General features: G+C 47.2%; 1 protein-coding gene across 4 annotated transcripts in view; it reads left to right on the top strand.

Moving 5' to 3' along the window:
* The window catches only part of LOC132401262 (glutathione S-transferase theta-3-like), a 38,102-nt gene extending 15,143 nt beyond the window's left edge, over positions 1-22,959 (top strand). For 3 of the 4 annotated variants that reach the window (XM_059983289.1, XM_059983291.1, XM_059983290.1), the window contains 7 exons: positions 50-339; positions 6,649-6,741; positions 12,916-13,112; positions 13,634-13,721; positions 15,845-15,995; positions 20,657-20,833; positions 22,694-22,959. In XM_059983289.1, the coding sequence (XP_059839272.1) occupies positions 50-339; positions 6,649-6,741; positions 12,916-13,112; positions 13,634-13,721; positions 15,845-15,995; positions 20,657-20,833; positions 22,694-22,897 (1,200 nt within the window). In that variant the 3' untranslated portion in view covers positions 22,898-22,959. The remainder of the gene's footprint in view (positions 1-49; positions 340-6,648; positions 6,742-12,915; positions 13,113-13,633; positions 13,722-15,844; positions 15,996-20,656; positions 20,834-22,693) is intronic. The other variant, XM_059983292.1, reaches the window with a different exon arrangement.
* Positions 22,960-23,250: the final 291 nt, after the last annotated feature.

The raw sequence follows: 23,250 nt of genomic DNA, 5'->3' as shown, positions 1-23,250 counted from the left end.
TCAAACTTCTGAGATGAAGTGATTACAAGAGAGTTTTCATTTTGTACAGGAAAACATTATCTCCCTGAATTCTGAACTTAAAGAGGCGAAGTGGCAAATCATGGAAAAATCAGCTCGCTTGGAAAAGTCCCAACGTAAGATTATCGATTTGGAAGCAAGATCTCGTCAGAATAATATTCGAATTGTTGGATTCGAGGAAGGATCTGAGACCGGAGATTTATTAGACTATTTCGCGAACTTGTTTCAATCTCTGTTTCCGGATATTTTACCTCAACCTCCCGACATCGGAAGAGCGAATAGAATTTTCACTTTGAAACCTCGGAACCCGGATAAACCAAGGTCAGCTTTGGTCTCCTTTCTTCATTTTAAAGTTAAAGACCAAATCATAAAATACACAAGGAAACAGTTTTTAAATTTAAAGGTTCCGCGGTTCGGTTTTTGAAGATGATCCATGGGAAATTATGGCTCTGTGGTCTAAATTCGTTCCAACCATGAAGATAGCCTATGATAAGGGATTATTCCCATCACTTCAACATCCAGCCCGATTAAAATTATTTCCCAAAGATTCGACTCCATGTGTTTTTCTGGACGCCAAAGAGGCGCTGGACTGTGTTAACTCTATTCCGGTTGTAGCCGAGGTTTGAATGGTTTTAGGTCTGCTGAATAATTGTTCTTTCGGAAAGAAGATAAGCTCTGAATATGTCTGATTTGCTTAAGATGTCCTTTGATCGATTGACCATTTAAAGATGTGAACTTTTCGATGTGGATGATGAACGACTTTTCTGAAATCCGTTTGATCTACTGAGCGAATTAAGACATCTAACAGATTGTTTGATTATTTGTTTTTAATCCTCCCTTTTTCATTAATTAAGTGATAGTTTCCATAGTTCATAAGGTTTTATATATATTAGAGTTGGGAGTGCTTAGTCGATAGATAATTGTCTTTTTTAAAAGAAGTTTTTCACTGGGCGTGTCAGTTAAATGGAGAATGGTGCTGATTTTTCTTCATTAGAGATTATATAGGTATTTTTCTCCTTTGTTTAATTTTATTGTTTTGGCGTCCTTGGAGATTGTTTTCGCATTCCCTGGCTGCTTTTAAGGATTAAGTATAAACACTTCTTTCTCTGAACTTTTATGCTGGATATGGGGAGCTAGATGTTGTAGAGAAAAACTGCACAGTGCTGGCCGTTCAGCCCATATTGTTCTGCTTACCTTTCAATCTACTTCATGATTAATCAAATGCTTTTGTCCTGTAGAGAATTCTATTTGTCTTTTACTATGAGCCTATTTAGAAGTTTCTTTAATGTCTTTGTTGTGACTGTCTCTATGACTACCCATGGCAGATCTTTCCATGTACCCACTGGTCTATGAAAAAAACATCTGAGATCCCTATATTTTCTTCTGATCACCGTAAAATTGTGCCCAACCACAAACTTTGTGTCATCAGCAAATTTACTAAACCATCCCTCCATTTCCTCATCCAGGTCATTTATAAAAATCAGGAAGCAAAGGGGTCCCAGAACAGACCCAAGGCACTCCTCTGGTGACTGACCATGTAGAATATGACCCATCTACAACCGTTCTTTGCCTTCTGTGGGCAAGCCAATTTTGGATCCACAAAGCAAGGTCCCCTTGGATCCCATACCTCCTGTCATAAGGGGTGGGCACTGGGAGCGGACGCAAATGCAAGACACAGACACTGAAGTACTAGGAACCGGACTGGAATAGAGTTAGGGATGGGACGGGACACAGACTAGGAGCTGGGACAGGAACACAGACTTGGCTAGGACTTTGGCTAGTAAAGCGGGACCAGGACAGGGAACTGGGAACTAGGAGCCTGGGCTTGGACTCCGAGCCAGAGACTGGACAAGGGTCCCAGAACCCGAGTCTTGACTTGGGCTTGGACCATAGAACTAGGCAAGGACATGATGAGGCTACAGGACTGGACATGGCTTGGGTTCTTCGAGGCTTGGCTGCAGACTAGACATGGAAACCCTGTACAGGATGAGGCACATGGACAGGACAAGAACCTGAAGTCTGACTCGATCTTGGGACTCCTGAACCTGGAGCCTTGGTTTTGAGAGGGACAGGAACCATAGAACATTACAGCATGGAAACAGGCCTTTTGGCCCTTCTTGGCTGTGCCAAACTATTTTCTGTCTAGTCCAACTAACCTGCACCTGACCCATATCCCTCCATACACCTCTCATCCATGTACCTGTCCAAGTTTTTCTTAAATGTTAAAAGTGAGCCTGCATTTACCACTTCATCTGGCAGCTCATTCCACAACATGGAGCCTTGGTCTTGACGGGGTCAGGAACACAGAGCCAGGATCCCTCCTTAGGAACAGGACTTGGGGCCGGGACTCATACACAGAACACAGAGTGATGGTTCCCATCACAACATAGTGGCAAACAGCCAGACCTACCTAGCGAAGGCATGGACACAGAGCCAGTTCCAAACAATGATATACAGTTCCTTATATTGACACAGCAAGGCTTCAGTCTTGCTCAAGCAGTAGAACTTGACAGTGATACAGGTGAGGTTGCAGGCAAAGGCTTCAGGAGGAGGAGGAAGGGAACAGCCCAGCAAATGAAGCTTCTTCTTCCTCAGGTGTTCATGGCAGTTGGCATCCACACTGTTGCATTACTGCCATCGTCAGGATTTACTGTCCCTCATTGTCCATTCACCTGACTGCCTAAAGTCGTCTTTCCAGTCCCATCGCCCTTAAAAACCTAAACAACCATTTCCCCCCCCCCGATCACTCTCTCCACATTCCAATAAACCTTTAACGCTGTTCTCTACCAGTCCTATTTTGCGTAATTGTTGTAGCATTTGTTGACTTTCCTGTGCAAATTTCCTGCATGAAATAAGGATATGCTCCACTGTTTCAGTCTCCTGACATAGATCGCAAAGACCTGTCGGATGATTATTTATGATGGCCAGAGTACCATTAAGGTTGCTGTGCCCAATTCTCAGTCTACTTATAATTACTTGTTCCTTCCGCTTTACTCCCCTACTCCTTCCCATATCTACTCTGTTTTGAATTGAATGTAAATGTCTTCCTTTTATTGCTCTATCCCAACACTGCTGCCACTGTTGATTTATCCTTCTCCACACTATGCTCTTCCCCACTGATTTTGATAGCTTAATATTGACCTCTACAGATCCTTTTTTGACTGCTGCTTTTGCCAGCTTATCTGCTGTCTCATTTCCCATAATACCCGAATGTGCTGGAACCTACATGAATGCGATATTTTTGTCTTGTCTAGCCAGTCTTGAATTTGCAAACAGGATTTCATAAAGCAGAAACAACACACACAAAATTCTGGTGGAACACAGCAGGCCAGGCAGCATCTATAAGGAGAAGCACTGTCGATGTTTTGGGCCGAGACCCTTCGTCAGGACTAACTGAAAGGAAATATAGCAAGAGATTTGAAAGTAGTGGGGGGAGGGGGAAATGTGAAATGATAGGAGAAGACCGGAGGGGGTGGGATGAAGCTAAGAGCTGGAAAGGTGATTGCTGAAAGTGATACTGAGCTGGAGAAGGGAAAAGGATCATGGGACAGGAGGACTCAGGAGAAAGAAGGGGGGGGGGGAGAAGAAGGGGAGGAGGGGCATTAATGGAAGTTAGAGAAGTCAGTGTTCATGCCATCAGGTTGGAGGCTACCCAGCCTGTATATAAGGTGTTGTTCCTCCAACCTGAGTGTGGCTTCATCTTGACAGTAGAGGCCATGGATAGACATATCAGAATGGGCATGGGATGTGGAATTAAAATGTGTGGCCACTGGGAGATCCTGCTTTCTCTGGTGGACTGAGCGTAGGTGTTCAGTGAAACGGTCTCCCAGTCTGGGACATTGACTTCTCTAACTTCCATTAATGCCCCTCCTCCCCTTCTTACCCCATCCCTGATATATTTAGTTGTTTGCCTGTTCTCCATCTCCCTCTGGTGCTTCCCCCACCCCCACCTTTTCTTTCTCCCAAGGCCTCCCGTCCCATGATCCTTTTCCCTTCTCCAGCTCTGTATCACTTTCGCCAATCACCTTTCCAGCTCTTAGCTTCATCCCACCCCCTCCAGTCTTCTATCATTTCGCATTTCCCCCTCCCCCCACTACTTTCAAATCTCTTACTATCTTTCCTTTCAGTTAGTCCTGACAAAGGGTCTCGGCCCAAAACATTGACAGCGCTTCTCCTTATAGATGCTGCCTGGCCTGCTGTGTTCCACCAGCATTTTGTGTGTGTTTGAATTTCCAGCATCTGCAGATTTCCTCGTGTTTCATAAAGCAGATCCTGGTGTCCTTTAGCTGTACCCACCTTAATGCTTGCAAGATCTGATACAGAATCGCTACATATCACAAAATTACTACAATCAACCTGCTCACTCCATTCTAGCGCTAACAATATGGCAAACATTTCAACTGCATAAACACTCAAGAAATCCGGCGTTCTCTCACTAATTTCCACTTGACAACTTGGCACAATTGCAGACCCTGTTGCACCCGTTTCTGGATCCTTTGATCCATCTGTAAAAATCTGTACGCCTTTATATTTACATTCCCTATACCTATGATAGTCACTGATATATCAGCTGTTTTATTACTGCATTTAATTTTAAGCAATTCTAAATCTACAGAGGGATTTTCTAATGCCCAGAAAGGTCTGACAGGCCACACCACACTTGGACAAAACTTTTTATCATACACACCCATATCTTTTGCTGTTTGCTCTGCTGTCCAGCCAAAACTTTCTTTTTGTGTCCTTTCCTTCTCCCAGCATGTCTGCAACACCCCTTTTGTAGGATGGCTATCACCATGCCCCCTTAAATTAATCCAGTAATTGGCCTCCAGCTGTTTACATCGCAGCCCCAGTGGCATTTCATTTGCTTCAACTTGGAGTGCACACCCTGGGGAAGTTCTAACCGCTCCCTTAGAGCCCGAGCTTGCACGATATCCAGTTCTGCTAACACAGATTTTGCTGATGACCCGTATACAATACTTCCATAATCTAATCTTGATCTTATTAATGCTACATAAATATACTTCAATGACACAAAATCAGCACCCCATTCCAAACCAGCAAGACACCTCATGACATTTATCACATTGTTACATTTAGCAACTACATATCTAACATGTTCTCTCCGTGTTAATCTCAAGTCTCCCAAAAACAGAAAACTTTCAACTCTCTCCAGGTTACTTCCATACAGAGTCAGATTTAGTCCCCTGAGCTTTTTCCTTGCAAAGAAAATGGTTTTTGTTGTCTTCTCCACTGAAAATTTAACATCCCACTTTGTCCCCCACTCTTCAACTTGATTAATTTCATTTTGCATTTTCATAACTATATGTTCAATATTTCTCCCTCTTTTCCACAAAGCCCCGTCATCTGCAAACAATGACTTCCCCACTTCCATTGGTATATTTACAAATACATCATTTATCAAAATGGAGAATAAAGTTGGACTCACTACACTCCCCTGAGGCCTCCCGTTTTCTACAACAGACTGGCTTGATAGCTCTGATCCTATCTTCACCTGAATAGTTCTCCCATTTAAAAAGTCCTCAACCCAATTGAACATTGGCCCCCCGATTCCCATTAAATGCAGCTTGATTAGGAGCCTCTCCTTCCATAACATATCATAAGCTTTCTCAACATCCAAAAAGACAGCAACCACTGTCTCTTTATTTACTTGTGCTTTTCTTATTTCGTCCTCTAGACACACCACTGGATCCATAGTATTCCTTCCTTTCCTGAACCCGCTTTGATGCGTAGCCACCATACCTCTACTCTCCAGGAAGTACACTAACCTCTCATTTATCATACGTTCCATAAGCTTACATATATGAGACGTCAAGGCAATTGACCTGCAATTTCCTGGCCTGCTGGCATCTTTTCCAGGTTTCCTTATTGGAATAATTATTGCCTCTTTCCAGCTCCCTGTTATTCTCCCTCCATTCCAAACTTTGTTATACAAAAACAATAGTTTCTCCAGACTTCCTTCACTCAGGGGTTTTATCATACTATAGCATATTTCATCTTTACCTGGTGCAGTCTTTCCTGTTCGATTTCATGCCTTTCTGAATTCTCCCATGCTGAAAGGACATCTTGCACACCGTCAAGGTTAGTTTTCCTACATAAAGCCGCCATATTTTCAGCTTTTGTTCTCTCTCTACTTCTTCCCTTCTCAGACAAATTATCAGAACTATTTACCATAACAAAAGTACTTGCCAACAACTCTGCCTTTTCCTTATTTGTTACTGCAGTCACATTTCCATCCACCAGAACTGGGTACCTCCACTCTCTCCTGTCCCCTCCCATCCTTTTTATCATCCCCCACACCTCTCCTGCTTGGGTTGTGTTTCTGACTGAATCACAATACTTCTTCCAGTGTGTCCTTTTAGCATGTCTTATTGTCCTCCTTATTGTTTGTACTGAGCCTTATGTTGGCAGTTATAAGTTCTTTTAACCAAATTAAAAGCCTTATTTCTATTTCTCACTGCTTCCTTACAATTATCAACCCACAATGGCATTACTCTTTGTTCCTCCTTTACTTTTAGGAATGGATTCTAACGCAGTTGATATTATACCTTGTTTTAATATGCTGTCAGGTGTTTCTATGTCCTAACTTAGATATCTATCACTTTTTTCCAGAAACTTCTCCCAATTGGCTTTCTCAAGGATCCAAGTCCCACCTGTATTTTCTGTGACCAATGAGGCAGAAATATTCATCTTGCACCAGATTGGGTAATGATCACTTCCTACAGTTCCTTCTTGGTACACTAACCACTCACATACTGATGAAATAGAGTTTAATACTAATGTAAGATCAAGCACAGATTCTTTACCTGTATTAACATCAATTCTAGTACTGCTGCCATCATTTTAGGCACACTAAATACTTCTCATCTAGCAACTCCTCTAATACCTGACCACTGATGTTTGTTCTGTTGCTCCCCCATAATAAATTATGTCCATTAAAATCACCACACCAAACAACGTTACTACTATTCTGCCCTTCTATCTCCTCAAGCTTGTTTATCTCTAGCCTTTTGCATGGATTATAATAATTCACAATCACCAACTCTTTTTCAGCCCATACTTTTACTACCACATACTCTTGTTCACTTCCTATACCTAGTATTCTATAAGGAATACCTTGCTTTACATAAGTTGCACATCCTTCTCCTCCTCCTTTTCTCCTGTCTCACCTTACTGCCTCATAACCATATAAAACAAAATCTAAATTAGGTTTTAACCAGGTCTCCTGGATACACACATCTGGCTTTTCTTTCCTACTAGCTATAAACTGCTTGAAACCTTGTCCATTACCAATCAGGCTTCTTGCATTCCACTGAAGTAGTATTATTAGTAATATCAACCCACACATACTGGCTCTTGACTTGACTGTACCCTGAGTTCATCATTTGCCTCTTCCCATTTAAATCCTATCATACCCAAATGGTGCTCTGCAGCTTTCACAATAATCTGAATCCTTTCAGTTTTAGATTTGATCTCACAAGTTGCATTTACCACTCCTGCTATAAAGGTCACCAATTTCTTCTTTTCTATCCATTCATTCTTCTTATCTTGCCTTTCTTTAGCTGCCACTTGCTCTTTGCTACATCCTCCCTCATTCATTGTTTTCTGTCCTGCCAACTTGACTGCCTCAGCATATGAGACTTTTTCCTTCACCCTTATCTGCTGCACCTCCACCTCTTTTTTCACCACTTCACATCCCCAGTACACTACACTATGGTTACCTCCACAATTACAGCACCTTGGTCCTACTCCCTCTCCATATTTTCCATATACATGTTCCCCACCACACCTTGCATCTCTTCTCTTTCCTTTGCATACTTTGGCCACTTGCCCAAACTCCTGGCAATTGAAACACCTCATAGGTTTTGGTATATATTCTCTTACACTGCATCTCAGAAATCCAAAATATAACTCCTTTGGAGGCACCTTATCCTCAAATTCTACCAGAACAGTTTCAGTCTCCCTTTTCTCTGTTCCTCATCATTCTTTCCACACTCTTCACTGGACTATTCCTCACCCTTAAGTTCTTCACTAGCTCCTTCATATTAACACTGAGGAGAACCCCAGAGATCACCCCCTTGCAACCATTGACCCTTTGTGCTCCAACTCTTACAACCCTGGACACTTTGACTTTCCCAACATTAGTCACCGTCATTGCCTTCTCCATCTGCTCTTTAGTTTTACATCCCATCAGCAGGTTTCCATCTCCTAAAATTCTCCCATGGCTCACTTCCCCTACTTCCCCTTGATGATTTTTGTTAGATTAAGCAAATTGATTTTCTTTATTTCCCCTTCCCCCTCAAATCTTACCACTACATTTAGCAATTTTGCCCTCAGGCCCTTCTCCTCAACTTCTCTTCCCTCATTTTCCAATCCACCTACACTAGACCCTCTTTTCTACACTACACTCTTTTCTTTCTCTTCCAACCTATCACCTTCCTATTTAGTCCCTCTCACAACCTCTCCCCACCTCTTTCCACTCAAACTCCATGTTGCTGCTGTCACCATCAGTCTCCCTCCCTGCCATCCTATCAGAGTTTGCAAGGAACCATGTACCAATATCATTCTAGACCTATACAGGCCATCAGTCAATATTCCCACAGAATGTCCCTCACAACAACCCAGCCCCACTCCAAGCCATCCACTAACCACTCAGCTCACTCTCTACCCCAAAAAACATCAGCAGAGGACCAGCTTGAATTCAATGTCCACCACCAAATCTACTCAGAGAAGCCACCCAGCCCAGCAAATAAAGTTGAACCCAGGAGCTATTTATGTAGCCAGCCCAAAATGAGGATCAGGTGCCTCAATTAGAGCACCCAACAGAATAAAGGAAAACCAGAAAACCTGGAATAAGGAGCATAGACCAGATCGTGAACCTGAATACGGACTTTACGGACCGGACCATGAAACCTCCTTACTTTCTCAATAAGCCTTGCATGAGGTGCCTTGTCAAATGCCTTGCTAAAATTCATATACACTGCATCTATTGCTCTACCTTCATCAATATGTTTAGTCACATCCTCAAAAAATTCAGTCAGGCTTGTAAGGAACAAACTGCCCTTTACAAAGCCATGCTGATATTCCTAATCATATTATGCCTATCCAAATGTTCATAAATCCTGCCTCTCAGGACCTTTTCCATCTACTTACCAACCACTGAAGTAAGATCACTAGTCTATAATTTCATGGGCTATCTCTACTCCCTTTCTTGAATAAAGGAACAACATCCACAACCCTCCAATCATCCAGAACCTCACATGTCCTCACTGATGATGCAAAGCTCATCGCCAGAGGCTCAGCAATCTCCTCCCTTGCCTCCCACAGTAGCCCGCGGTATATCTCGTCTGGTCCTGGTGACGTATTCAACTTGATATTTCCCAAAAGCTCCAGCACATTCTCTTTCTTAATCTCTATATACTCAAGCTTTTCAGTCCGCTGTAAGACATTCCTACAATTGCCCAGGTCCTTTTCCATAGTGAATACTGAAGTAAAGTTTTCATTAAGTACCTTCTGCTATCTCCTCCGGTTCCATACACACTTTTCCACTGTCACACTTGATTGATCCTATTATCTCACGTCTTAATCCACTTGCTCCTTCACCTACTTGTAGAATGCCTTGGGGTTTTTCTTAATCCTGCCCACCAAGGCCTTGTCTTTGCCCCTTTTGGCTCTTCTAATTTCCTTCTTAAGCTCTTTCCTGCTAACCTGACATTCTTCTAGATCTCTATCATTACCTAGCATTTTGAACCTTTCGTAAGCTTTTCTTGACTAGATTTTCATCAGCCTCTGTACACCACAGTTCCTGTACCCTACCATCCTTTCCCCATATCATTGAAACATACCTACGAAGAACATCACGCAAATATCCCCTGAACATTTGCCATATTGCTGTTGTACTTTTCCCTGAGAACATCTGTTCCCAATTTAAGCTTCCAAATTCCTGCCTGATAGCCTCATATTTCCCCTTACTTCAATTGAATGCTTTCCTAACTATTAACCATATAACCATATAACAATCACAGCACGGAAACAGGCCGTCTCGGCCCTCCTAGTTCGTGCCGAACTCTTAATCTCACCTAGTCCCACCTACCTGCACTCAGCCCATAACCCTCCACTCCTTTCCTGTCCATATACCTATCCAATTTTACCTTAAATGACACAACTGAACTGGCCTCTACTACTTCTACAGGAAGCTCATTCCACACAGCTATCACTCTCTGAGTAAAGAAATACCCCCTCCTGTTTCCCTTAAACTTTTGCCCCCTAACTCTCAAATCATGTCCTCTCGTTTGAATCTCCCCTACTCTCAATGGAAACAGCCTATTCACGTCAACTCTATCTATCCCTCTCAAAATTTTAAATACCTCGATCAAATCCCCCCTCAACCTTCTACGCTCCAATGAACAGGGACCTAACTTGTTCAACCTTTCTCTGTAACTTAAGTGCTGAAACCCAGGTAACATCCTAGTAAATCGTCTCTGCACTCTCTCTAATTTATTGATATCTTTCCTATAATTCGGTGACCAGAACTGCACACAATATTCCAAATTTGGCCTTACCAATGCCTTGTACAATTGTAACATTACATCCCAACTTCTGTACTCAATGCTTTGATTTATAAAGGCCAGCGTTCCAAAAGCCTTCTTCACCACCCTATCTACATGAGACTCCACCTTCAGGGAACTATGCACTGTTATTCCTAGATCTCTCTGCTCCTCTGCATTCCTCAATGCCCTACCATTTACCCTGTATGTTCTATTTGGATTATTCCTGCCAAAATGTAGAACCTCACACTTCTCAGCATTAAACTCCATCTGCCAACGTTCAGCCCATTCTTCTAACCGGCATAAATCTCCCTGCAAGCTTTGAAAACCCACCTCATTATCCACAACATCTCCTACCTTAGTATCATTGGCATACTTACTAATCCAATTTACCACCCCATCATCCAGATCATTTATGTATATTGCAAACAACATTGGGCCCAAAACAGATCCCTGAGGCACCCCGCTAGTCACCGGCCTCCATCCCGATAAACAATTATCCACCACTACCTCTGGCATCTCCCATCTAGCCACTGTTGAATCCATTTTATTACTCCAGCATTAATACCTAACGACTGAACCTTCTTAACTAACCTTCCATGTGGAATCTTGACAAAGGCCTTGCTGAAGTCCATATAGACTACATCCACTGCCTTACCCTCATCAACATTCCTCGTAACTTCTTCAAAAAATTCAATAAGGTTTGTCAAACATGACCTTCCACGCACAAATCCATGCTGGCTACTTCTAATCAGATCCTGTCTATCCAGATAATTTTAAATACTGTCTCTGAGAATACTTTCCATTAATTTACCCACCACTGATGTCAAACTGACAGGTCTATAATTGCTAGGCTTACTTCTAGAACCCTTTTTAAACAATGGAACCACATGAGCAATACGCCAATCCTCCGGCACAATCCCCGTTTCTAATGACATATTAAAGATCTCCGTCAGAGCTCCTGCTATCTCTACACAAACTTCCCTCAAGGTCCTGGGGAATATCCTGTCAGGACCCGGAGATTTATCCACTTTTAAATTTCTTAAAAGTGCCAGTACTTCCTCCTCTTTAATTGTCATAGGTTCTGTTCCTATGCCTCACCAATGCTATGGTAAGAGATAGAATTGTGATCACTATCTCCAAAATGCTCTCCCACTGAGAGATCTGACACCTGACCAGGTTCATTTCCCAATACCAGGTCAAGTACAGCCTCTCCTCTTGTAGCCTTATCTACATAATTGTGTCAGGAACTCTTCCTGAACACACCTGGCAAACTACAATCTATCTAAACCCCTTGCTGCAGGAAGATGCCAATCAATATTGGGGAAATTAAAATCTCCTACCACAACGACCTTGTTATTATTACACTGTTCCAGAATCTGTCTCCTTGATTTCCCTGTTACTATTGGGTGGTTTATAAAAAACACCCAGGAGAGTTATTGACCCTTTCCTGTTCCTAATTTCCACCCACAGAGACTCAGTAAACAATCCCTTCATGACTTCCTCCTTTTCTGCAGTCGTGACACCATCTCTGATCAGCAGTGCCACACCCCCACCTCTTTTGCCTCCCTCCCTGTCCTTTTTGAAGCATCTAAAGCCTGGCACTCTAAGTAGCCATTCCTGCCCCAGAGCCATCCAAGTCTCTGTAATGGCCGCAACATCATAGCTCCAAGTTCTGATCTATGCTCCAAGCTTGTCCACTTTGTTCATGATGCTTCTTGCATTAAAATAGACGCACCACAAGCCATCAGTCCAAATGGTAATAGTCTTTACCCAGTGTCTGACAGTCCAAACAGTGATACTCTTTCCCAGGTGCAGGGGTTTCCAAACAGTAATGGTCTTCACCCAGTGTGGGGTGGGGGTCCAAACAGTGATACTCTTTCCCGGGTGTACGGGACAATTGCCATACCACAGTGAGATGCAGTGTCGGGGTGGGGTGGGGTGGGGGGGGGGGGGGAAGGTCCAAACAGTAATGGTCTTCACCCAGTGAATGGGGACTCCAGACATCTATACTCTTCAACCAGTGTGGGGTGGGGGTCCAAACAGTAATGGTATCATTTCAGAAACGCTGGGATGGTACACGGGGGAAGGGATTTTGACCGCGCACAGATAACCGGGAATAGCGGAGTGGATCTGAGCCTGTATGTGTGCTCCATCTCTCTCAGGCTCCGTTTGTATTTGCATCTGTCCTCTGGTCTCTCCAGCTGGCCCAGTCCCACATATTACAATTGCGTTCACGGGGCAGTCCGGGCGTTGGTAGTTCCCTCCCTCCCGAAGGCGGAGCCCGGTCCGGGGAATCAATCCACAGTGATAGGCTGTTCCCTCTGAACAGGCTAACTTACTCGATCTTTGGACTCGGAGTTGTTGGTCAGGAATCCCTCGCTCTGTGCTCGTCCGGTTTCATCCCGTCCTGCGCCATGGATCTGGAGCTTTACCTCGACCTGCTGTCCCAGCCCTGCCGCGCCGTCTACATCTTCGCCAAGAAGAACAACATCGCCTTTGACTTCAAGTTCGTCAGTCTAAGGGCAGGTAGAGTTCGCGTCAAACTGTCCAGCCCCTCCATATTCCCTCCGACATCCCACCCGTCACTCCTCCGACATCCCACTCCGTCAACTGCTCTCAACAGCCCACTTTGTTAACCCCTCGTCTCTTCTCCACACCATCTTCAGCCCCACCATCTCTCCAGCACCACTTGACTGCTCCATTGCCCACTGACTTTTCTCCACTTACCTGCCCACAACCCCTCCCATCAGGCTATTCCCCTTTCCACCCCTCCTCCTCCACTTCTTCTCTCTCCCCCATTTTCTTCCAGAGGCTATTTCCAGTAGATACCATGACATGATTGATTGAACCCACTCTGACACTTCCTTCCTCCGCTTTGCCCAGGCACTTCTCTGTCCCCCTACCCCCTACCAACCTCATTGTCCACTCCAGTCTCTGCCCCCTCTCTTCATCTGTCTAGTCCCCCGGCCACCACTTTCTCCCAATCCTTGCATGAGGTTTCAGGCTGGGCAGGATCAGATACTCTGCACCGTGTTCCCTCTCCGCAGGGCAGCAGTTCAGCGAGGAGTTTGGCAAAGTGAACTTGCTCCGACGGGTGCCTGCTTTGAAGGATGGTGACTTCATCCTGGCTGAGAGGTGAGGGCACAGTCAGTGCCGGCAGAGCAGATATCAGAGAGAAGGTTCTCCTCAGACCCAAGGATTTATTCCCAGCTCCTGAGAAAAGATGACTGCACAATGTCCATTTCAGGAAGAAAGGAAAATGGTTGGCAGAGTCGGTGTGAGAACAGGGTTAGTGTAAACGAGTGTACAATGATTGGCAGAGTCGGTGTGAGAACAGGGTTAGTGTAAACGAGTGTACAATGATTGGCAGAGTCGGTGTGAGAACAGGGTTAGTGTAAACGAGTGTACAATGGTTGGTGCAGTCGGTGTGAGAACAGGGTTAGTGTAAACGAGTGTACAATGGTTGGTGCAGAGTCGGTGTGAGAACAGGGTTAGTGTAAACGAGTGTACAATGATTGGCAGAGTCGGTGTGAGAAAAGGTTAGTGTAAACGAGTGTACAATGATTGGCAGAGTCAGTGTGAGAACAGGGTTAGTGTAAACGAGTGTACAATGGTTGGTGCAGAGTCGGTGAGAGAACAGGGTTAGTGTAAACGAGTGTACAATGGTTGGTGCAGAGTCGGTGTGAGAACAGGGTTAGTATAAACGAGTGTACAATGGTTGGCGCAGAGTCGGTGTGAGAACAGGGTTAGTATAAACGAGTGTACAATGGTTGGTGCAGAGTCGGTGTGAGAACAGGGTTAGTGTAAACGAGTGTACAATGGTTGGCACAGAGTCGGTGTGAGAACAGGGTTAGTGTAAACGAGTGTACAATGGTTGGTGCAGAGTCGGTGTGAGAACAGGGTTAGTATAAACGAGTGTACAATGGTTGGCGCAGAGTCGGTGTGAGAACAGGGTTAGTATAAACGAGTGTACAATGGTTGGTGCAGAGTCGGTGTGAGAACAGGGTTAGTGTAAACGAGTGTACAATGATTGGCAGAGTCAGTGTGAGAACAGGGATGGTGTAAACGAGTGTACAATGGTTGGCACAGAGTCGGTGTGAGAACAGGGTTAGTGTAAACGAGTGTACAATGGTTGGTGCAGAGTCGGTGTGAGAACAGGGTTAGTGTAAACGAGTGTACAATGGTTGGCACAGAGTCGGTGTGAGAACAGGGTTAGTGTAAACGAGTGTACAATGGTTGGTGCAGAGTCGGTGTGAGAACAGGGTTAGTGTAAACGAGTGTACAATGGTTGGCACAGAGTCGGTGTGAGAACAGGGTTAGTGTAAACGAGTGTACAATGGTTGGCACAGAGTCGGTGTGAGAACAGGGTTAGTGTAAACGAGTGTATAATGGTTGGCACAGAGTCGGTGTGAGAACAGGGTTAGTGTAAACGAGTGTACAATGGTTGGTACAGAGTCGGTGTGAGAACAGGGTTAGTGTAAACGAGTGTACAATGGTTGGTACAGAGTCGGTGTGAGAACAGGGTTAGTGTAAACGAGTGGATAATGATTGGTGTCACTGTTTGTCTCTCCCTCTGGGTCTGGATCTAGTGTCAGTGTTTGTAACTCTCCCTGGGGTCTGGATCTAGTGTCACTGTCTGTGTCTCTCCCTGGGTCTGGATCTAGTGTCAGTGTTTTTGTCTCCCTCTGGGTCTGGATCTAGTGTCAGTGTTTGTGTCTCTCCCTGGGGTCTGGATCTAGTGTCATTGTCTGTGTCTCTCCCTGGGTCTGGATCTAGTGTCAGTGTTTTTGTCTCCCTCTGGGTCTGGATCTAGTGTCAGTGTTTGTGTCTCTCCCTGGGGTCTGGATCTAGTGTCATTGTCTGTGTCTCTCCCTGGGTCTGGATCTAGTGTCAGTGTTTGTGTCTCCCCCTGGGGTCTGGATCTAGTGTCAGTGTTTGTGACTCTCCCTGGGGTCTGGATCTTGTGTCACTGTCTGTGTCTCTCTCTGGGTCTGGATCTAGTGTCATTGTCTGTGTCTTTCCCTGGGGTCTGGATCTTGTGTCAGTGTTTGTGTCTCCCTGGGGTCTGGATCTTGCTGGATAGTGATGCCAATCTGAGTTACAATGGAGAGAGGCACTCCCTCACCCCCGCACCGGGCAAGATGGAGCTGTTGCTGGATGTTCTGGAAGAGAGTGGTTGAAGTAGGCTGGAAGCTAACCTGATAAGAGAATGATGCTCCCTATCTCCCCCCTCCCTCCCCCCCCTCCCCCCCTCCCAGTGTGGCCATCCTGAAGTACCTGGCTGGTAAATACCGGACCCCCAACCACTGGTACCCCTCCGATCTGCAGCTGAGAGCCCGTGTGGACGAGTACCTGGCCTGGCAGCACACGGCCATTAGGTTCCAAGGATCAAGGCTCTTTATGTTCAAGGTAAACTTGATGGTTCCTTCCAATTCACACTCCTCCAACCAGTCCCACTCTCCACCTCCGCTCCCCTCCAACCACCCTGCTCTTCCCACCCTCCATACCCACACCCCATCACCTCCAAGTCGCCCCTCCCCCCCCCCCCCCCCCCCCCCAGCTCTAACCCTTCCCTGCCCTGTCACACTGCCTCAGTTTGCAGGTATCGCTGAAACTTTGCTGGGTTGTCAGTTAACTGCAGGGATCGTGCTTCAACAATAGAGTCTGTGGCTTCACTCTGATCGTCCACGTGAACAAACTGTGGTTTTCACGAGGATTTGCTCATCTGGTGCTCAACCAGCCAGAGTCCAGTGGCCCCGGGATCACTCACCGAATGCCCCAAGCTTCCACATTTCTGCAGGTTTTCACACACATTCTCCCTTCGCCTTGGTAGAGCCATGGGAAAGGGGCTGTGTGGGGGGAAGGGGCAGTGGGAAGGATGTGGTTCTGACGTAAGGGGGTGGTTAGATAGGAGCATTTGGGGGAGGGGCGTAGGGGTGGGGGTGATTGGAGAGGGGCTGCGGGGGAGGGGAGGAGGATCAGAGAGGGGGTTTGGGAGAGGGGAGGTGGTGATTGGAGGGGCTGTGGCGGAAGGGGAGGGGTGATCAGAGAGGGGCTATGGGAGGGGAGGAGAGGGGCTGTGGGAGTGGGGAGGGGATGATCGGAGAGGGGCTGGGGAGGGGTTTAGGGTGATTGGAGAGGGGCTGTGGTGGTGGGGAGGGGTGATCGGAGAGGGGCTGTGGGGGAGGGGAGGGGGTGATCGGAGAGGGGCTGGGTAGTGGGTTAAGGTGATTGGAGAGGGCCTGGGGAGGGGGTTAAGGGGATGAGATGATTTGGGAGGGGTGTGGGGAATTGGGGAGGGCCCAATGTGAGACAGCAGTACAATTGTACGTTCCTGCACTGCTCTGTGTGTCACAGGGACAACAGTCCCCGGGCCTGTGCTGGAGCAAATGGCAGCGCTCCAAATAGCCAGAGCGCAGTTGGAGTCCAGCGGGGTGTTGGTGGAGGAGGAACACTGCTCAGAGATGTTCGGGAAGGGGTGGAATCAAAGCCAGGGTTCTGGTTGGGTGTTTTAGAGACAAGATCTGAGAGATAGGGAGAGGAGATCAGAGTCCAAGGCCGAGTGATACAGTTGGGGATAATTAAGAATTTTCACAGACCGTCTGGAAGAGAATGGGGAGACGGGGTGGGGTTCGAAAGGTCGGGGAGTGTGAGGTTTCTTGGGGTCCATTGCACTCCCCTCGGAGGTGCCACACTCGACTTTTGCCTGCTTGGGAAGTTTGATCGCATGTATTTCAGAGCAGGGCCTACATTAAGAGTGATCAGAATCAGAATCAGGTTTATTATCACCGGCAGAGAAATCAATTATGTATATTGAGTAGATTTTAAAAAATGTGCAAAAACAGAAATATTGTATAATAAAAAAGTGAGGTCGAAAGCTTCAAAGTCCATTTAGGAATCAGATGGCAGAGGGGAAAAAGCTGTTCCTGAATCGCTGAGTGTGTGTCTTCAGGCTTCTGTATCTCCTACCTGATACAGGGTATAACCTGCACTGCCAGATCATTTCCTCTGCATAACTTGAATAGCCCCAAAACTCTCCCACATTGCCCTGGACACCCAGATCTATGTCCCCATGTCTGGAATTCCCTCTCTCCCCTCCCCACCTCCCACTGCCCCCCAGCCAAACCGACTTGCTGCTTGAGCAGAGCTGGGCTCCAGGCCCATTCAGCTGTCCACACGGACAGTGCCGGTGGAACAGCCTCCGATTGCCCTCACCTTTGTGCGTGGCATCATTGCCCCTGCTCATACTGCCACTAGCTCTCAATGACGTCCCCCTCCACTGCTGAGCTCAGGGGAGGGGCTCTGACTGAGATTTATTCCGTTACAATGCACTGCAGAGTGGCACTGGAACTGGGCCATCTCAGTTCACCCGACTGCGCTCACACGCAGAGCACCGACCCCCCACCCCCATGGCGAGTGGCTGCTCCTGCTAACACAACACCATCATCATAGTGTCCTACTGCAAGCAAACAGGCCACTCAGCCCCTCACCCGTGCTAGTCCCAAATACAGCTGTATTTGATCATTGGCCAAATACCGACAAATTGCACTGCACAGCACATCCACAGTAGAGTATCCTTACTGCCAAGTTAGCAACCCCAGTCCAATTCTCCCACTGTCAGTACGTTCTCCCCGAGACCGTGACCTCCAGTTTCCCTACAGCTTAGTCAGGTGACTGGTCATATGGATGTAATTTGGTAGCATGGGCTTGTTGGGACGAACGCGACATCACACGTCATCCTGATGTACGGTTAGATGTGTTCCCTCCATCACTCGTCACCCTGATGTACGGTAAAATGTGTTCCCTACATCACATGTCACCCTGATGTACGGTAAAATGTGTTCCCTACATCACATGTCACCCTGATGTACGGTAAAATGTGTACCCTACATCACATGTCATCCTGATGTACGGTAAAATGTGTTCCCTACATCACTCGTCACCCTGATGTACGGTAAAATGTGTTCCCTACATCACTCGTCACCTAATGTACGGTAAAATGTGTTCCCTACATCACTCGTCACACGCTGTACGGTAAAATGTGTTCCCTACATCACACGTCATCCTGATGTACGGTAAAATGTGTTCCCTACATCACACGTCACCCTGATGTATGGTAAAATGTGTTCCCTACATCACACGTCACCCTGATGTATGGTAAAATGTGTTCCCTACATCACACGTCACCCTGATGTACGGTAAAATGTGTTCCCTACATCACATGTCACCCTGATGTACGGTAAAATGTGTTCCCTACATCACATGTCACCCTGATGTACGGTAAAATGTGTTCCCTACATCACATGTCATCCTGATGTACGGTAAAATGTGTTCCCTACATCACATGTCACCCTGATGTACGGTAAAATGTGTTCCCTACATCACATGTCATCCTGATGTACGGTAAAATGTGTTCCCTACATCACTCGTCACCCAGATGTACGGTAAAATGTGTTCCCTACATCACTCGTCACCTAATGTACGGTAAAATGTGTTCCCTACATCACTCGTCACACGCTGTACGGTAAAATGTGTTCCCTACATCACACGTCATCCTGATGTACGGTAAAATGTGTTCCCTACATCACTCGTCACCCTGATGTACGGTAAAATGTGTTCCCTACATCACACGTCACACGCTGTACGGTAAAATGTGTTCCCTACATCACACGTCACACGCTGTACGGTAAAATGTGTTCCCTACATCACTCGTCACCCTGATGTACGGTAAAATGTGTTCCCTACATCACACATCACCCTGATGTACGGTAAAATGTGTTCCCTACATCACACGTCACCCTGATGTACGGTAAAATGTGTTCCCTACATCACACGTCACCCTGATGTACGGTAAAATGTGTTCCCTACATCACACGTCACCCTGATGTACGGTAAAATGTGTTCCCTACATCACTCGTCACCCTGATGTACGGTAAAATGTGTTCCCTACATCTCACATCACCCTGATGTACGGTAAAATGTGTTCCCTACATCACACGTCACCCTGATGTACGGTAAAATGTGTTCCCTACATCACACGTCACCCAGATGTACGGTAAAATGTGTTCCCTACATCACACGTCACCCTGATGTACGGTAAAATGTGTTCCCTACATCTCACATCACCCTGATGTACGGTAAAATGTGTTCCCTACATCACACGTCACCCTGCTGCAGCCCACAGCACAAACCATTTACCTACATTAAGTCAGGAGCAGGCAGAGTGCTCCCTCATGTCTACATCAGGCATGCTCTGGAGGTTTCTTCACCTGTTTTGCAGGGCATCCAAGTTGGAAGTTCCTGGCTTACAGACACTGTCCATCATTGAGCTGATAGTTTGCTGTTAGTGTTTTTCTTGATGCTCACCTCCTGGGGTGAGATGGTAGCTGTGGGAGGGGATCCATTCTCTCTGGTCCCTGGATTATGTTCTCAGAGATTACAGTGGGAATCCAGGAACTGAATCTCGTCCATCTGTCCGTTTCAGTGCGGACCAGTTTATAGTCTTTACAAGTAATGAGTAGAGGGGACTGGAGGAATGATCTCCCACTGGACAGATGTTAGACACTAGAATACTACAGCACATTACAGGTCCTTCGGACCTCAATGTTGAGCCGACCCATATGGTCCACAGGGAGGCAGGAACACTCCAGGAATGTGTGTGCTGAGAGGGACACCCGTTTGCAGGAAGTAACAGAAAGGGAACTCTGGTCCACAAGACATGGGAGCAACATTAGGCCCTTCTGCCCATTGCGTCTGCTCTGTAATTCCAACATGGCTGATGTATTCATCCCTCTCAATCCCATTCTCCCACTATCCCCCTTTGGCCTTTAACAGCCTTATCAATCAGAAAGCTATTAAACTGCTTTAAATATCTCAATGACTTGGCCTCAACAGCCACCTGTGGCAAAGAATTCCACAGATTCACCAGCCTCTGCCATCTCTGTTCTAAAGGAATGTCCTTTTATCGGAGGCTGTGCCCTCCCACTATTGGACACATCCTTTCTATGGCCACTCCATCTCGGCCCGTTGATACTGAATAGGATGACTGACCTCTGCACTGTTTGCCTCAGCGTCTGCTCCCTCTGCTGACGGGCCAGCCAATTCCGAAGGAGCAGCTGGATGAGGCGGTGGAGGACCTGCAGAGTTCAATTCAGCTGTTGGAAGACAAGTTCCTCCAGGACAGGCCATTCATCGTAGGGAACGAGGTGTCCCTGGCCGACCTCTTCGCAATCGTGGAGCTGATGCAGGTGAGGTGGAAGGACCGGTTACTACCGAGGCCTAGAGCCTCTGGACACCCTCCTCGGTGGCCTCGGCGGTCCTCGAGGGTCCTGGGCTGAAGGCCAGGTGTCCTCACTCCCCAGCCTGGGTGCTTAAATCGTGACGAAGCATTCATCCCACCCACTGTTCTCTGCTCCACGATCAGAGATTCTCAGTCCCTCCACTTCTGACGCTCGGTCCCAGGGGAATACTCCCATTCCAGCCTCCCAGATACAGCACACTTCCATCCCACCTCAGCCATGGACTGCTCTGCCTCTCCCTCCTCTCTCCTCTGTCAGATTTGGCATCACGTCTTGTAGCTCGATGTTGCACAGACTCCCCATCTGTGTAACTCCACGCAGTCACTACAGTAAACACCTGCCTCTGCCTCTCCCACTTCTCTCCTTCTCACTTCCTTTTTCACTCATTCTCTCCTCCCTCTCTCTGTTTCCCTCACTCCCATTTTTTCCACTTTCTCACATTCATTCCCCACACTTGTGGTTTAACTCTCTCATTGTCCCCTCCCTCTCTCACCCTCTGCCCCTCCTGCCCTCTTTTACCCCCTTCCGCCTCTCTCTTGCACTGCCCCCCTCTCTATTCTCAGACTCTCATGTTCTGGTCAGTCTCAGCTCCCTCCATATTACTCTCTGCTTTGACGAATCACTACCTGAGTCCCTTCACACACCGTGGACAGCTCCCTCGAGTCTCAGCTGTGGACAGCTCCCTCGAGTCTCACGGCCATGGACAGCTCCCTCGTGTCTCACGGCCGTGGACACCTCCCTCGAGTCTCACTGTCGTGGACACCTCCCTCGAGTCTCACTGTCGTGGACACCTCCCTCGAGTCTCACTGTCGTGGACACCTCCCTCGAGTCTCACTGTCGTGGACACCTCCCTCGAGTCTCACTGTCGTGGACACCTCCCTCGAGTCTCACTGTCGTGGACACCTCCCTCGAGTCTCACTGTCGTGGACAGCTCCCTCGAGTCTCACTGTCGTGGACAGCTCCCTCGAGTCTCACTGTCGTGGACACCTCCCTCGTGTCTCACTGTCGTGGACAGCTCCCTCGAGTCTCACTGTCGTGGACAGCTCCCTCGAGTCTCACTGTCGTGGACACCTCCCTCGAGTCTCACTGTCGTGGACACCTCCCTCGAGTCTCACTGTCGTGGACAGCTCCCTCGAGTCTCACTGTCGTGGACACCTCCCTCGAGTCTCACTGTCGTGGACAGCTCCCTCGAGTCTCACTGTCGTGGATACCTCCCTCGAGTCTCACGGCCGTGGACAGCTCCATCGAGTCTCACTGTCGTGAACAGCTCCCTCGAGTCTCACGGCCGTGGACACCTACCTCGTGTCTCACTGTCGTGGACAGCTCCATCGAGTCTCACGGCCGTGGACACCTCCCTCGAGTCTCACGGCCGTGGACACCTCCCTCGAATCTCACTGTCGTGGAAAGCTCCCTCGAGTCTCACTGTCGTGGAAAGCTCCCTCGAGTCTCACGGCCGTGGACAGCTCCCTCGAGTCTCACGGCCGTGGACACCTACCTCGTGTCTCACTGTCGTGGACAGCTCCATCGAGTCTCACGGCCGTGGACACCTCCCTCGAGTCTCACGGCCGTGGACACCTCCCTCGAATCTCACTGTCGTGGAAAGCTCCCTCGAGTCTCACGGCCGTGGACAGCTCCCTCGAGTCTCACTGTCGTGGACACCTCCCTCGAGTCTCACTGTCGTGGACTGCTCCATCGAGTCTCACTGTCGTGGACAGCTCCCTCGAGTCTCACTGTAGCTTTCCCACCATTCCTTCGTCTTGCTGTGCTGCTGGCTGATGATTCTCACTTATCGTCTTTCCTTTCCTGCAGCCCGTGAGTGTTGGGTTTGACCCATTTGCTGATCGGCCCAAGCTAGCTGCCTGGCGGGATCGAGTCAAGGCAGCCCTGGGTAAGGAGTTGTTTGATGAGGCCCATGAGCAGCTCATGAAGAGTGGAGAAGCTCCAAGTACTTTGGACCTCCAGTCTCCTGCAATACAACGTCTAGCAAAAAACCTGAAGAAACGATACAAGTGATGGAGCCAAGCATCTGCTCTCTCCAAATATTTCCTCCAATGAAATAAAGAGCTGAAAAGAGAGGTTTGCTTCCTGTGTCTCAGTGAAATGGGAACGGCAATAGCAATGTATGATGGACAGCTTGTTTCTGTTCATACAGGTCAAATCAGTATAACAGTGCATTGAGGTAGAACAGGGCACAGTAACCGAATGCAGACTAACGTGTAGCTGAACACAGAACATTACAGCACAGTAGTCCCTTCAGCTCACAATCCATCTGACTCTTCCCACCATTCTTCTACCCTGCTTTGTAAGAGTTTCTTAAATGCCCCTATCACCACCCTGCATACCCACCACTCTCTGTTTAAAAAGCC

This window comes from Hypanus sabinus, chromosome 10 (assembly GCF_030144855.1).
Source record: "Hypanus sabinus isolate sHypSab1 chromosome 10, sHypSab1.hap1, whole genome shotgun sequence".
NCBI classification, from domain to species: Eukaryota; Metazoa; Chordata; class Chondrichthyes; order Myliobatiformes; family Dasyatidae; genus Hypanus; species Hypanus sabinus.
Note: the sequence above shows the minus strand (reverse complement) of the source record. Positions and strands in the feature narration are given on the sequence as shown.